General features: G+C 47.8%; 1 protein-coding gene across 1 annotated transcript in view; it reads right to left on the bottom strand.

The window, feature by feature from the left end:
* IGF2R (insulin like growth factor 2 receptor) overlaps positions 1 to 14,812 on the bottom strand; it is a 110,275-nt gene extending 95,463 nt beyond the window's left edge. Inside the window, exon 1 of the mRNA XM_022560660.3 lies at positions 14,468 to 14,812. Within this exon, the coding sequence (XP_022416368.1) occupies positions 14,468 to 14,616 (149 nt within the window). The 5' untranslated portion in view covers positions 14,617 to 14,812. The remainder of the gene's footprint in view (positions 1 to 14,467) is intronic.
* Between the last annotated feature and the right edge of the window lie 1,881 nt (positions 14,813 to 16,693).

Raw genomic sequence — 16,693 nt, 5'->3', positions numbered from 1 at the left:
TTCCACTAAGAAGGAACACATCTGTATTGTTTTCCCCGCCTCAGATTCACACCCTCCTTTAAAATGACTCCTTAGCTCAGCAGAAAGCTGCCCTCCGAAAACCTCAGCCAACAGTCCAATAGCGTCATCAGTAACTGGGAAACATTCTGCAATCGAACCATCGAGCCAGCAGGGAACAGGGGAGAGGACAGAAGTCGCACACAAGGCAAATGACTTTAAGAGATAATATCTGATTCTAAAGTGAATTCTGGAGACTTCCCTGGTGGTCCACGCTCCCAATGCAGGGGGCCCAGGTTCGATCCCTGGTCGGGGAACTAGATCCCACATGCACGTCACAACTAAGAAGCCCACATCCCCCAACTAAAGACCCAGCTCAGCCAAAATTCATTAATTATATTAAAAAATACAAAAATAAAATGAATTCTGTGGCTGAGATATGCCCTGGAGGTGGACAATTCATCTCACTGTATAAGGTGAGCACACAGGCTGTCGTTCCCTTGGTTAAAGAAAACTTGAGACCATCTGCCCCTGACTGTAATCCCACCGCTTCTGCCGAAACTACCCTGGACGATGGCAGTCAGTCTGCGTCTATTCGGTGGCACAGAGGTTCCATTTTAACCTCATTTGGTTTACATTTCATAATATCCTGAAAGGTGTTGGCAGATCACCAATTAGAAGGAAGTACACAAGTAGCATACTTGTGTCAACCAACCCAGAGACAGGAAGGCATTTCTACTTTCCCGGTCCTGTTCGGCAAATGCCACATTGAGAACGCAACCTGGTCAAAACGGGACCAAGCTAGAGGCAGCAAGGAAGAAGCAAATCTAACTGGCTATCACAAGTGCCTAGAGATCAGAAAGCATCATGAAGAGAAACACAAAGCCATCTCCACTGAATGCGGTGCAAACGTCTGTCCAAAAGAGAGCAGTCAAAAGAAAAAGCCAGGCTTCCCTGGTGGCGCAGTGGTTGAGAGTCCGCCTGCCGATGCAGGGGACACGGGTTCATGCCCTGGTCCGGAAAGATCCCACTTACCACGGAGTGCCTGGGCACGTGAGCCATGGCCACTGAGCCTGCGCGTCCGGAGCCTGTGCTCCGCAACGGGAGAGGCCACAACAGTGAGAGGCCCGCGTACCGCAAAAAAAAAAGCCAGAAGGCTACAACTGGACAATTATTCTCAACTATGTGACACTGGTGTCTTAGTGTGACACCTCTCAAGTTTTCATATATTATCATCACTCAATACCTGCAAAACTGCAACAGCTTGCAAATATAATTTGCGGTTCTTTCTAAATTTTTAAAAGAGCTAACATCTAAAATGAAGTATATAAAGTCCCACTATAAAATGTATGGTATGCCCAACCCCTTAAAGAAAAAAAAAAAATCTTAGAAAACCAAGTCCCTGGGACTTCCCCCAGCGGTCCAGTGGTTAAGACTCCAAGCCTCCACTGCAGGGGGCGCGGGTTCGATCCCTGGTCAGGGAACTAAGATCCCACAAACCACGTGGTGTGGCCAAAAATAAGAATAATTTTTTAAAAAGAAAACTGAGTCCCTTCCCTCCAAAACAGCTCCATGAACCTTCATTCTGTCCTTTACTCACATGTGGCCACACGGCCACACTCTTTTGAAATCTTAGTTCCCCCACTCGCCATGAGTCTTGGGGTTAGGGTAATGGCCATGTGGCTATTAAACACTTGATTACTGGCCTACAATCATTGGTACATAAAGCAGGATAGGGGTATGATGTAATCAGGAACAAAATTAGTAAGCATGTACGAATCTATAATTTGGTCTCCTTTTTAAAAAAAAAAAAGATATACAAGCTAAACTCACATAGCATGGTCACTGGCTAGAGGGAATGTTTTTCTGAATCTAGAGTGAGCAGCGAATACCAAATTTGGGGGATGAGGGGAATGCAAAGTCTTTGCAACCTGAACATCAAAAAAGATTTCTCTGCCTCTGGCCTGCATCCAAGTCCTCTAACAGAACATTCAGGAAACATTTGGCTCACTACTGCCCCTTATCATCGTCAGATGGTTTCTCAGCTCATACCTCCAGACCACCAACCTTCAAAATCTGCAACAGTCTCCTAAAATAGGAAGAGGGGAGGGAGTGGTGGGAAATGGCAGAGGGAAAGGAGGTCATGGAAAGAGGCAGGGTTTCCAAAACGGACATTTGCAGCAGAAATGTCAAGAGCATAATGTAACCACTGTTGTCAATAACTTTTTGCTGCTGACACTAAGAGAGAAAAATCTGATCTGGCACAATAAATATGCACCCTGATCTGAAGGCCGGGGGACACATGAGTCTGACACAGCATCATGGCCAAAGCTTATATAGGAAGTACTTCACTTCCTATTCTAAGAAACCCACAAAGCTGTGGATAAAGATATGGAGCCAGCAAAGAAAAAAAAAAAAAAAAAAAAAAGCAAGGAAATGCCAGACTTTAGTCTCTGGTTTTCCCTGGTAGTTACGCAGGGTCTGGGAGCAGGAAGCCAGTGTCTGCAGAGGGATCCGCTGGAGGCGAGGCTCTAAGTCAGCGTTAGGGCCCGAGGCACCAGGGGGTTGGCAGGGATGCTTTTAAAACCGGCATCGTCAGTGAGTGACCGAGAGAGGTCACGTGAACTAGAGGCAAGCTCCCCCAGAAAGGTGCCAGGGCAACAGGGGAAGGAGCCCACACACCTGGGCCTGAATCCTGCCCCGCCCTGACCAGCCCTGTGGGACACACTTAAGCTCTCTGAGCCCCGCCTTTCCAGTCTACACAGTTGTCTACCTCACAGCCACAGCGAGGAAAACCAAGACTGGGAACGTGGAGCTTTTGAGACTATTACGATCTAAGCTCTCACCTGGATCAACAGCAGGACTCAGGCTGCCTAAAACTGAGTTCACCAACTTACCTTGCTGAGTCCATCCTGAAGGACTGTCACGTGACACTGCCAGGCCCTGGAGAGGAGAGGGAAAGGGAGGGGGGGCAGACCCTTGTTTGGGGGCCATCTCCAGGAGCAGCTCAAGACAGAGACTGGGGGCTCTGGACACACACGCGCTCACATACACACACAGAGAGATCCGCGCACACACCAGCCACCTCCTGGGACGTCTCAGAAGACAGAACAGGCACTTGGGAGCACCCAAGCCTGCACCATGCAGCCACCAGCTGCCACCAGAACAGAGGTCCGATGAATCGGAAACTTGTGGAAAAGGATAGGTCATACTCTCCCTCAAGAGGTTTCACCGCACTGCAAGGCTGGGCTTCTTAGTAAATCGGCAAGTGCCCTCCACAACAGAAATCTACCACGAAGGACCGGCCTGTCCTCCCTCTGCTACACCTGCCGTATTTTTCATCCCATCAACTCTATGGTACCAGGATGCAGGCCAGGATTTCAACCCGAAACCCTGCTCGCTGAGGACCTTTTTAAAATCTAGATGCTCTCATACTTTGCTCCTCAAATGCAGAAAGAAGGGTTGAATTACAGGCTAAACCTCCTCCTTAATTATATGGATGTCGGAATTCAACTGCCTTTAACGTCAACCACAGCAAAGATATCAAACCTTAAGGCTCGGTCCCCTCATACGCCATCACCAATGTCCCCCAAACCCTCCCAGATCTGGTACCCTTCCTTCAGAGCCCTCAGTGCAAGAGGAAGTCTGCCTTCCTAATTTCCGGGCAGTCATCTCAGCTGGTTAGCTCGCGATACTGATGAAAACATTCTCTGGGGGGAGTTCTTCACAAAGGCCAGTGATGTTGTCACAGGAGAAGACTCTGCTTTCAAGATGCTGGAGTCATACAACTCAGAAACCCTAACACCCAGCTGGGGACCGGAAGCACAGTGCCACGTCAGCCGTCACCTTCCTGCGTTCATCTAAAAGAACAACTATATCCCCCCACCCCTCCCCAAGCACTTTCCCTGAATGACCTGCGAACACTGTCACAACCTCCACCCAATCCCTCCAGGCAGTCCCTGAACCTGCTTTCCCCACAACCCTGCCCACCTCTGAAAATGGAACTCCATCCTTTCGATTACTCAGACCAAAAACCTAAGAGTCCGCCTTCCTCTTTCTTTCCTTACATCCCATACCCAATCATGGGCAAATCCTATCAGCTCCACCTTCAAAGTATCCACAATCTGACCACTTGTCACCACAACCCTGGTCCAATCTGTTATAACTTCTTACCTGGTCCATCAGAAATACCGGCTTCCCCTCTAGGGCACTCCTGTGCTCAAAATCCTCCCAGGCTCCTGCCTCCCTCAGAATAAAAGCCAGAGTTGTACATTTTTTTTCATTTTTTTATTGAAGTCTAGTTGATTTACAATGTTAATTTCCGCTGTACAGCAAAGTGATTCAGTTATACGTACACATACGTTCTTTTTCAGAGTCATCTTGATGGCCTGTGGGACCTGGCCCCCAGCTAATTCTCTGCTAAACATTCCTGCCTTCCACCCTCTCCCTTGCTCACGGTGCTCCAGCCGCGTCAGCCAGCATCCTCGCCGGAGCACTGCTACGTGGGTCCCTCTGCCTAGAACACCCCTCCCCTGTTAGACGCGCAGGTCTCCGCCTACAGCAAGACCTCGGGACAGTGCACCCTCCATGAAACAGCTCCACCCACAGACCCTCTCCCCTGCCTCACTCAGCCCATCCACCCAAGCGTCTAACTCACACAGCCCCCTATAAAGGATCCACCCTCAAAAGGCAGAAGAGAGAGAGAGCCTTGTGGGCTTCTCACTCTGTTTTGTGGTAACACTCCTCCAGCAGACAGCAGGTGGAGGGGCCTCAGAGGACACAGAAGGTGGCTCAGTGGAGGCGCGCCCTTGTCACTTCTAGGAAGCCACCCCTTCAGCACGTCCATGCTGGTGGTTTGGGTTTCTGTTTGCAGGCCAGGGGTGAGGGGCCAGGAGTGCTGGGGAGTGGCTTTCAGTATAGAACAGTGTTTTTTAAATGTCTAACTGGTTTTCAACTAGAGAATCACACAGGTGGTAACAAATTAACGTCACACACAATCAAGACCCAATGGGCTGTCGACCCCTGGATGAGCTCTCCGTGTGCGCTCCGCATGTTTTATTACCACACACACGTATGTGCGAAGAATATTTACAGCATTAAAGCACAAAGGCTCTGATTTAAAAGACAGCTCCTCCCAGGCTGCCACTGGCAAAGGCCACGTTTCACTCTTTCCACATTCCTTCGTCTTTCCCTGGCCCCTCCGTATCCTGAAACAAAACTAGAATTGATACTTTCACAACCTCTGATTTCCTGCAACTCTCCTGGCCCCCAATGAGCAGTGACACGTGCAAGGACTCTGCTCCGTCGCCCTGGGGAAGCTGCCCTCCGCAGGTTCACCAAAGGATCTAAAAGCAACAGCAAAATCCCAGCGAAGGTCTCTGGTCGATCTGAAAGGCAAGTTTCATGCTCCCAGAAACTAGAGGGACTGGGATCTCCCCACCCTGCACACAGGCCGGCCCCCCCGCGCTGGTTACCATAAGGACAGAAATAGGCGTGTGACACACTGCTTCGGGCACCTCAAAACCCCAGCAGCAGCAGCTGGTTCTTAAGTTGTATGGCAAAGTGGAGCTGACGAAGGGCTTTCACATCCATCCCGCCGGCCGCATTCTTGCACCCGCTCCCCACCTACAACAAACGCCCCGAAACCCAGCACCCACCCCCTCCAGGGAAGCCGGGATGGGAGCCCCTTCTGACCACGGACACCGTGCAGAAGTCCTCTGGGCCTCCAGGGCCCCTACAAAAGACAAACAAGGAGGCTCTCTCTTCTCCCCTGGATGGTGGACTAATGCAGCCACCACAGGAAGGAGGGCGATGCCAAGAAAATGGCAGGAAAGGGCCTGGGGCCGCCTGACATATGGCACCTGGCACCCGCCCAACCCTACACCTCCTTGTGCAAGCGAACTCGAGTTGGGCTTTCTGCTACTCAGAGCTAAAGGAATCCTGAAGGATACATACCTCGCAACCACAGAATTCTGGATGCAAAATGGACCCTGAGAGTCACACAGCCCAGTGGTTTTAAAGCTTTTTTAAATGATGGAGATGTTTCTTTCTCAAAAGGACTCTTACATGGAGTGCCAATGGCTAGAATGGATAAAGACGAAACGCCCTCTAGTTGAGGCAGAAAGCCCTAGGCACTAACGGAGAAGCCGGGGGTTCAGAGTAACCAGCTAAAAATATCACTGACCTAATGCAGAGACTCTTAACCTACAGAAATAAAGCAATCACTGCCGTCACCACCATTTATGAACACTGAGGATGGCCAGGCACTTAAACGCACTCTGGTTCTCATACCACCCTAAAAACATGATTCACACCCTGATTTGACACAGAAGGAAACCAAAACTCAGCAGATCAGTAACTGTCCACATTCAAAAGCTGGACAGTTGACTTCCAAAACTCCACTCTCAGCCCTCTTGAGGAGGAAACGGAGATCCAGAGAAAAGAGGTGATCTGCCACACCAGCACAGTAACCCAGCTCTCCCGACTCCACCTGCAGGCAGCCCTCACTGTACCCTGCCAACCGCAATCAACAGAGATCCAGCAGCTGTCTCCAAGCAGGAACAGGGCTGGGTGTGATACTTAGGACAGAAAAGCACCTCAGACCAGCCACACAGACACACCAGCCAGAGGAACGCCCTGCCCATCCCCCAGTCTCCCCCCAGCAACTTGCAGCCAAGCTCCAACAACTGCTCCCAGCTCGATCCTGCACAGCTGCACAAAAAGAGACCACAAACGTCCCAGAGAAGGCTTACTGCAAAGAGCACGATCAAGAAGCACCAGTCGTCACGAGGGCACCAACACCATGAAAATGAGATGACAAATGCCAACAAAGAAACCGGGCCCAAGGAAAGAGAATTAATAGAGCAATCAGAGCAGGACTTCACAATGCATCTTCCACGGGATGAGAAAAGCTGTGGCATCCATGAAGAACAGGCAGCTGTGAATATATATCAACTCTAAACCTTGTTGGAATTTTTTTAAAAAACAGGAAAGTTGAAGAGCTTATGAACAACAGGAGAATTGCTGGCCTGGGAGACAGAACACAAGACATTCTTCTGGAACCCTGACCAAAGTGGTAGTCAGATACAAAGTATAAAAGAGAAACCAAGCAGAACAAAATATGTTATGATAAAGAACGGCTGAACAGCACAATTAATGAAACTCTGACCCTAGCAGAGCACATTTTTTCCAAACACACAGAACACTATTAACTTGACTAGGTGCTAGGCCACAGTTTCACCACATTTACTGCCCACAGTGCGGGGGTGGGGTGGGGGTGGGGATTCCATTTACCTGGGGAAAGAAAAGATTTTTAAAAATTAGTGGGCCCAGGAAGTTTAAATAGTTAGAACTTTTGGGTACAAGAAGGAAATATTTAGAACTGAAGGATGAAAAAACTATGTATCAAAACCTAAGTAGTATAGGACTCAGGACAAAGAAACACATAGCTTTAAATTCATCCCTCAGTTATGTAAACTGATTTAAAAGATCTGAGCTTTCAACTCGAACTAGAAAAAAAGAGGATAAACAACAAGATCCTACTGTGTGGCACAGGAAACTATATTCAATAACCTGTAATAAACCATAATGGAAAATAATATATATGTATAACTGAATCACTTTGCTGTATGTACAGCAGAAATTCACACAATATTGCAAATCAGCTATACTTCAATTAAACAAATTTAAAAAAAGAAAAAATAAAAATTAGGTAGAAGTTAGAAATAGCAGAAATTAATAAAATCAAGATTTAATGGTGATAGAGATGGTGAACCAAAAAAAAAAAAAAAAATGCTATGGGCTTCCCTGGTGGTGCAGTGGTTAACATCCGCCTGCCAATGCAGGAGACACAGGTTCGAGCCCTGGTCCGGGAAGATCCCACTTGCCACAGAGCAACTAAGCCTGTGCACCATAACTACTGAGCCTGCACTCTAGAGCCCATGAGCCACAACTACTGAGCCCACAAGGCACAACTACTGAGCCTGTGCACCTAGAGCCCATGCTTCCCAACAAGAGAAGCCACCGCAATGAGAAGCCCGCGCACCGCAACCGAGTGGCCCCCACTCGCCGCAACTAGAGAAAGCCCATGCGCACAGCAACGAAGACCCGATGCAGTCAACTATAAATTAATTAACTAATTAAAATGCTAGTTCTTTTGAAAAGACTAAAAAAGGGTAGAAAAGTCTTTAGTAAATATGTTAAGGGAAAAAGAATCAGGAATTTTAAAAATGTACCTACAGATTCAAAAAGTATTTCCAAAAGCAAATATGTAGCATGCTACATATTTATATGTGAATACATAATTAAAATGACAATTTCCTCAGAAAATACAGATTATCAAAATTGGCTCAAAAAAAGTACAGAATCTTAATAAACAAAGTAGATGAAATGGAAACCATAATCAAAACTCCTCTTCCACTACATTCTACCTCCACAAAGGCACCAGGCCCAGATAGTTTTACTAGTGAGTTCTACCAAAATTTAAGGAAGAGAAATTGTCCATCCTATACAAAAACTGTTCCACAGCATATAAAATACTAAAAGCTAACTGGCTCTCTCCACAAAGCAAACATTCTTTATACTAAATTCAGGCAAGAATAGTACAGCAAAGAAAATTATAGCCCAAGCTCACTTAAAAACACAGTTGCAAGCCTCCTATATAAAACATCAAGAAATAGAAACGGATCCATTTCTATTTCACCTTTTCCTCACATCACACATAAAAATTAACTAGCAAAATTGATCACAGGGCTAAACATAAAGTTAAAACTATAAAACTTCCAGAAACAAACATAGGAGAGAATATTTTTGACCTTAGAGTAGACCAGTTGTTCTCAACTGGAGGTAATTTTGCCTCCTCCCCACCCCCTGGGGTCATTTAAAATGTCTGAGGACATTGTTGTTTGTCACAAATGGGGGGAAGGGTTGTTCCTGGCATCTAATGGGTGAGACCAGGGGTGCTCTTATCAATGCTAAGGACGGGCCCCACAACAAAGATTTATCCAGGCCAAATGTCAAATGCGCTGAGGTTGAGAAACCTTGGTACAGGCAAAGATTTCTTAGGCTACACAAAGCACAAACAATTTAAAAAAAAAAAAGATAAATTGAAGTCCATCAAAATTAAGAACTATCCTTTCTTCAAAGAATATATTAAGAAAATAAAAGAGCAAGCCAAAGACTGGGAGAAAATACACATTATACATACCTGAGAAAGGACTTGACCCATAATATATAAAGAACTCTTAAAACACAGTAAGATGACCCCCAAAAAAGTGTGTTAAGGGATGAGAGGGAAAAACAAAAACAATTTTTCTTAAAGAATCACTACAAAAGATATCCAAATGGTCCATAAGCACATGAAAGATGTTCATCATTAGGCATCCCAAGAAATACAGAAAAAGATGCCCAACATCACGAGTCAGCAGGGATATGAAAATTAAGGCCACACTGAGGTACCACTAGACACGCACTAGGATGACTAAAATTAAGAAGACTGATATGATCGAGTGTTGTTAAGGATGTAGAAACACTGGAACTTTCACACTGCTGATGGGAATACAAAATGGACAACCCCTTTGGAAGTCAGTTTGACAACTCACTCACTCCCCATTCACTGAACAATCCCACTCCTAGGTATCAAAAAAAAAAAAAAAAGCGTATGTCCACACAAAATCTTACACACAAATATGCACAACAGCTTTGTTTCATAATAGCCAAAAACTAGTAACATGTAGATGAGTCTTGGGTCAAAAAGAAAATCAAAACTAAGACTACACATTATTTAAAATTGCAGGACTTCCCTGGTGGCGCAGTGGTTAATAATCCACCTGCCAATGCAGGGGATGTGGGTTCGAGCTCTGGTCCGGGAAGATCCCACATGCCATGGAGCAACTAAGCCCGTGTGCCACAACTACTGAGCCTGCGCTCTAGAGCCCGCAAGCCACAACTACTGAGCCCACGTGCCACAACTACTGAAGCCCACGCCTAGAGCCCGTGCTCCACAAAAGAAGCCACCACAATGAGAACCCCGCGCACTGCAACAAAGAGCAGCCCCCGCTCCCCGAATCTAAAGAAAGCCAGTGCACAGCAACAGAGACCCAACGCAGCCAAAAATAAATTAATTAATTAATTTTAAAAACTGCAAAAAAATTTTTTTTAATAAATAAAATAAAATTAGCAAAACTAAAGGGAAAAGGACGTTTGTTGCTGCCTCCCTGGGGGGAGCAGTCGTAGCCAGCGGTCTTCTGGATCTGTTCAGTTGGTGGTGTCTCCACTCCAGCTCTGGCCCTTCCCAGTTTTCCCCTCTGCTTAAGAAATGCCTAAGGAATACTTGGAGAATAAATGAATCCTGTGTCACCCTGCCAGGATTAAAGGGGAGGAGACACCATTCGCATAAATTCAGGCCTCTGTCCCTCACTGGTCATGAGCCAGCTATGAGGAAGATACAAAGGACCCACAGGTATACTGGATCTCAGCTACCTCCACCTCCATGACCAGTGGGGGCACTACCAAGAGAGCTCGTGGCTGGGACAATAAAAAGGAAAGAGAAAAGAAAAAGGAGAAAAAGAACAGTATCTGCAAAGGAACAAGCTACTTTCCACCATCAGTCCCAGTTCTTCGACCCTCATGAATTCTCTCTGCCCAGCACACTACAGTTTTATAGGCCAAGATCAAAATAAAGATGAGACATCTAAATTATTTTACTCAACCCCATCTTTTAAAAATCCCTCCATGAAACACTGATAAAACACATGAAGCCCAATCAGGAATTCATTTCCTGGGAATCTGTCAGGACGCTGTTCTAAGAATTAAAGCATGCGGTCTAACATACCCCTAATTAACAATCTTGGGCTACACACACTTATTGTTGCAAGAAACATACACAAATGGATGTGGTCCAGGTTCAACATGTGGCCTAAATTAGACATATAAGCACTATTCCTTCAGAAAAATCACAGGGAAAAAAAATATCTCCTTAGAAACATCAACTAAACCAACCTCAACTCCCAGCTGGCTTCATTATTCTCTTGTCCTCAATGTAACAAAAACTTTCCAGCATTTATACCCAAACAATTGAGGAAAAACTTGTTCTGAATAAATTTTAAGGTACTTAACTAACTAAATCAAGCCAGCCCAAAGCGTTACTTTATAACTAGTACAAACTGTTAGAACCGCACTCATTAAGAACACTGTGAACACCAAAATAATGGGTGGAAACTAACCGATTACATATGTAAGATGGCCTTTTACAACATGTATCTCACACAGTAAAGAGTAAAGCTGTGGACAAGTGGAGGGCCTTCTGGTCACTCTGGTGACTCTGCATGGCTGCCCTCTGCCCCCCTCACCTCTTGTTCTCGTGGGTCCTGCCCCAGCGACCTTTGGACATCCCTCACCAGCACAGCACTCCTTCGGGCCCCAGGCCCTCCATGCGTGCCAGTCCCACGGGCACTCACAGTGGCCTCTGGATTCAAGTGCTTTCTTTCTACTACACACCACCTCCCGAGAAATAGGTGAGTGAGAAGAATCACCGACTTTTTCCACAGCATAGGACTCACCTGGTGCGTCAATCCTTGTGAAGCTTAAAAAACACACAACTGAGGCTCTCCAACGAACAGGCGCTACAAGTGCCGAGAGCGCAGATACACTTTGGGAAACTTACCTTTGTCGTGCCTGCTTTTCAGCGCCCAGCTCTCTCCACAGACACAAAGATATTAAAGCTGCTGCTGACTCAGTTGCTTCGCTGTTGCCTTCATCCCCGCCATTAATGAACTGCAAGGGGACAGCACCCTGCCCACCACCCTCACCCCAGGAGGGGTCAGAGCCACACGGGTGCCCTGCAGGCAACCCCGAAGCAGGCCCAGACCTCCCTCGTGTTGGTCCTAAGGGACTGCAGGTGAAAAGTGCCCTCTCAGGTTCTAGAGAGCTGGGCTTGGGAGGAGAGGTTGTTTTCCCAGAAATCCAACTCCCTTTTCCAGTGACACGAGAACTGCCTACCAGGGCTCTAGCTGATGCTGGGTGGCATCCGGGCACCCCAAACCTGCACCTGAGGGGATCTGGAAACCGCGCCAGGCACCAAACCACCAGGAACAGGAGAGTCTTCCACGGAAAAACATGTTTCTCGTTACAAGCAACCAATTTACAAACATTTGGAACGTGACCCGGTGTCTATGGGGACTGCTACCACCGACAAGCTGCACAAACAGTAACAGCAGAAGTCTGCTTTTCACACTCACAGTGAGACCTGGGGAGTTATTTACAAGTGGACGCCCAGGGGTGGAATAAAAGGCAGCTGAAAACATCCGGCTTTGGTGCTACTTGGTTTTTTTTGCTGCTACTTGGTTTTTCAAACTGCATTTAAAAAGATGTTCAGCCCATGTTCCCATTCAAATATGTGCTAGAGTTAAGGAACTTTTAGCCAGTGTTACCTCATTCAAGAAAACCAATTTTTTTAAAACCCCCTCCCCAAGGGTAAAAAAAAAAAAAAAGAAACAAGTCTTAATGAGTATTTAAGCCAAGGAATCCATTTGAAACAGGAACAAATAGAAAGAATTCACTTTGCAGGTAGGGAGTTTGAAGTGTAGATGTTTAAACACAGCTATGGGGAAGTCTCAAGGAGAAACCACAGAGCAGTAACGGGAAAGAAATGTGCACAAGCCCAGCTGTGACCTGCCTGGGGCTGCGGTCCTGAGGAAGGCTGGCAGAAAGGACCTAAGCCAACGTGAAAGCTCTCCTAAGACCTCAGAGGGCACATGCTAAATGCATATCCCCTCAGAACACCATGGAGCATTTCCTAAGTTATGCCCACGTGTGACCATGAGGCGAAGCATTTCAAGATACAACGACCATTTCCTACTGGACCAAGAGGCCGAAGTCCACCTGGAGATGAGGATCATAAACCAGGTTCCAGGTGCTGGGACAATACCACCCTAACGCAGAAGTGAGGGCCCCCGCAGCAGCCGCGGAGCAGAGGTCTGCCCTCGAGGCCAACTTTAACCTCAACTATTAAGAAATCAATTCCAATTTGCTAACACCACCAAGACTTCAACACCACGAGCCCAGCTGAGCTAACTTCTCACAGATGCGTTTGGTCACAGCAGCCATTATTCCAAAACTTCCTCCTTTAAAGGTCAGTTGCAGCTTGACCTTGTGTCAGCTAGGGCCCTTTTCTCTGTAACGGGGGCTTCCGTGAGTAACTACTATCTTAGGGCGGCTAACTGGCCGACTAACTTATGTGCTGTAAACTCTCCCTCCCGCCCCGCTACCCCTTTCCAAAAAAGGGAAAAGAAAGAATACGGGCCTTTCCATTTCGATTGTGAGCTCAGCCTCACCCTCCTCAGAGTAATAATTTCTCCAGGCTCTGAATTCAGGGGTAACAGGACCATCTCTGATGCCAGGGAAGGATCAGAACCCCATAAACGCCACCACAAACTCAAAATTCAGCTCAAAGTGGGCTAAACCTCACTTCATTCTGCGAAGTAACTTGCTAACACCAGGGATAACTGCTGACTGTTCACTAATCTTTCAGAACTTTTCATCTTTTTTAACCAAAGTTTAAAAAATAAATAAAAGTTGTACTTTCCATCATCCTAAACAGTCCAGAGAAAGTTGGTTAGAAAATTCTCGGTATTGGCAGTTCCCCAGCCCCAGGACTCCCGGCCATGGCAGGACACTAACAGCCCTCATTGGGACGTGCGATTATACGATCATGGTTCCCAGAGCAAAAGGCTCCACTAGAATAATCCACCCGGAGACAATGACATCATGTGAACAACTAGACAGGAAGTTAGGCTCGGAGAAGTGAAGGGTGAAGTCTTGAAAGCCAATACTGGATGACCACCCTCCATTCCCCCGATCCAAAAAAAAAAACCCCAAAAAGTCACCTTCTGCAGAAAGGCTACTTTAAAGAAAAACTGGAAAACCCACATGGAGGAAAGCAATCAGCAAATGAAACCAAAACCCCCCAACTCCACGGCCATTGGTGCGGGTGAGTCTTTCCAAACTAATGGCCCCCTCTAAAGCCCCGCTGGTGGAACTTTGAGGAAAACGTGGAGTGGGAACAAAGCAGAGCGGTAGTTCCTGCGTCCTCCAACTTTCGCAGGCACACCGCTGAGAGGGCAAGCGCTGGGCGTGAGGTGGCCGCAGTGTGTCACCCGGGCGGGTGGCGGCGGCCGGCCCCTCGCACACAAAGCCGCCCCGGACTCAGTGACAGCCACAAGTGGTCCGGCGACGGACCCCAGCCAGCGCCGGGCCGCCGGAGCCCCCGCGCCCCCCGCCCGCGCCCATGACCCCCAGCCTCTTATCCTCCGCCACCACGCGGGCAACTTTCCCTCGGGGACGGGCTGACCCAAGCCCGGACCAAAGGCGACTCGGGGACCCCGGCCCCTCCCCCGAGCGCCCCTGCCCCCCACCCCGCCCGCCGCGCGCTGGGGCACCGCGACAGAAGCCTGCACCCAGGCGGGCCACCCACCTGCACAGCTCGGGGAACTCGGCGCCCTGGGTCCCCGCGGCCCCCGGGGCCCAGGCCAGTAGCAGCAGCTGCAGCAGGAACAGGGAGCGCGGCGGGCGGCCGGCGGGCGCGGGCCCCAGGTGGGCGCTCCGGCCGGCAGCGGCCCCCATGGCGCCGGGCCCCGGCTGCGTGGCTGGAGCGGAGCTAGCGGCGCGCGGCTGCCGGGGGCCGCGTTCGGGACATGGCTGCGCCGCCAGGGCGGAGGCGGAGGCGGAGAGGAGCGTGAGGAGATAGAGCAGAGAAGGAGCCCGAGAGGCGCGCGGCTTGTCTGGACTCAGCTGCGGCCCCGGAACCGGTCACGTGACCGCCGGGCGGCACCGCCCCCTCCCCCGCCCAGCTCACATGACTCGCTTGTTCAGGTGATCCCCGCCCGCCGGGCTCCGCCCAGGCCCGGTCACGTGAGCGTTGCACGCGCCGGGCAGGAAGCGGTGCGGCGGCCTCGCGGGCGCAGGTGCGGCCTCGAGGCCTGCGTCCCGGATGCTGCCACGGCGGGGACCCGGCCACCGCCTCAGTTTCTCCCAGCGCGCACTCTGAGTCGCGATGTGGGTGCTTCCCAAGTTGGAGTCACCGTTTCCCACCCTGGACCGTTAGGGAGGGGAAAATAAGGCTTAGACTTAAGGTGCCGTAAATGCCACCGCACAGCCCTGTTATTTCGGATCCTTGATGAATGGGAACCCACTTTTCTTGCCCTACGGAAGTAGATCGCGGAGCCCTACACGGGGCTTTCCAACCATTCCCCAGCAGAGCTTCTCACAACCTTGTGTGACAATGTTATTTCCCAAGCGTGGGCTTCCTACAATAAGGAAGGGCGGCGCCAATATAGGATCTTGAAATATAGAGGAGGCAAAAATGTAACTATCAAGCGAGTGCCACTCAGCAAAGCTTTATTAATCCCTCTATTCAAATATTTTATTAAACCCATACTATGTGACTGACTGAGCTAGGCACAATGAAAATAAGAAGGTAAATCCGAAAAGACATGAACTCAAAAAGTTTACCTTACACAGAATAATCTGATTATTATACAGAATAATCATGATGGTAACTGCTCATCCTTTTTAATGCTTACTCCATACCAGACACTGTGTTAGCACTTAACATGCATGAATCCAGGAACCGTTATAAATGAGGAACGAAGGCACAAAGATGTTAAGTAACTTACCCAAAGCCACTTTGATGTGGCAAAGCAGGAATTCAAACACATACAATAATAGCTAACATTTATTGAGCAGGTAATTATGTGCCAAGTACGGTTGTGGTGCTTTGATTTAGCTCAGTTAATCTTAACACGATCCTATAAGAGATGTACCTTTATAGCACCCATTTTACAGATAAGGAAATTGAGGCACAGAGAGATTAAAAAGCTTGCGAGTCACACAGCTAGTAAGCGGAGAAGCCAGGGTTTAAGCTCAAGCTAGACAGTCCCAGAGCGTGTGGCTTGGCCACGATGCTATATTGCCAAAGAGGAATATGGCCCAAGAAAGGAAAGTTGGTGTGGTGGCTCAAAGGGCGTGCTCAGATATCCAACTGTGGGCATCATGAAAGTGTTCATATTTTGCAACTCCAGTGTTATAATTGATACAGGCAAAGATCTTTAGTGGAAACTAAAACCATCAGGTGAAAAATAATTGCAAATCGGAATATTCACTTTGTCTCAAAGGATATTTCCCTAATAAAGAAAAATATATCTTTACAATGGAAAGGTCTAGTAGAACCACCTTTATCAAGAAATTAAATTTCATATCACCAAGATTTGGAAAAACTAACATTTTCTGCTTCCTAAAATGATGCAATGAAAAATACTGCTAAAGGATAATATTTAAAAGAGAGTATAATCATGACTCAGATACAGGTGTAAAATGAACATGTGTCAAAGATAATACTTAACTCCTTAATGTCAGACCACTAACACGTTCCAACTGGTTCAAAAGAGAATCCAAAGACGATCCAACACATACACACGCAGTCAGGAATGCTGAAGTTAAGTTGCCTAATAGATGGAAGATTAGTCAATGCTCATAGGTCAAATGAATGTCAAAGGAACAAAATTTGCATTTCTAAAGACAAGAATGCTAGACATTACCATCAGTATTCCACAATTTGGAGAGTTGTAAAATAGCTCAATGATAATGAAAGGCTCAAAACCCCACAGAATCAGCTAATGCCCGAAGTTGCATTAGGCAGCAG

Source organism: Delphinapterus leucas, chromosome 12, assembly GCF_059928025.1.
Source record: "Delphinapterus leucas isolate spDelLeu-1000000601 "Yukka" chromosome 12, BTC_Dleu_Yukka2, whole genome shotgun sequence".
NCBI lineage: Eukaryota > Metazoa > Chordata > Mammalia > Artiodactyla > Monodontidae > Delphinapterus > Delphinapterus leucas.
This window is presented reverse-complemented; position numbering and strand designations above follow the sequence as displayed.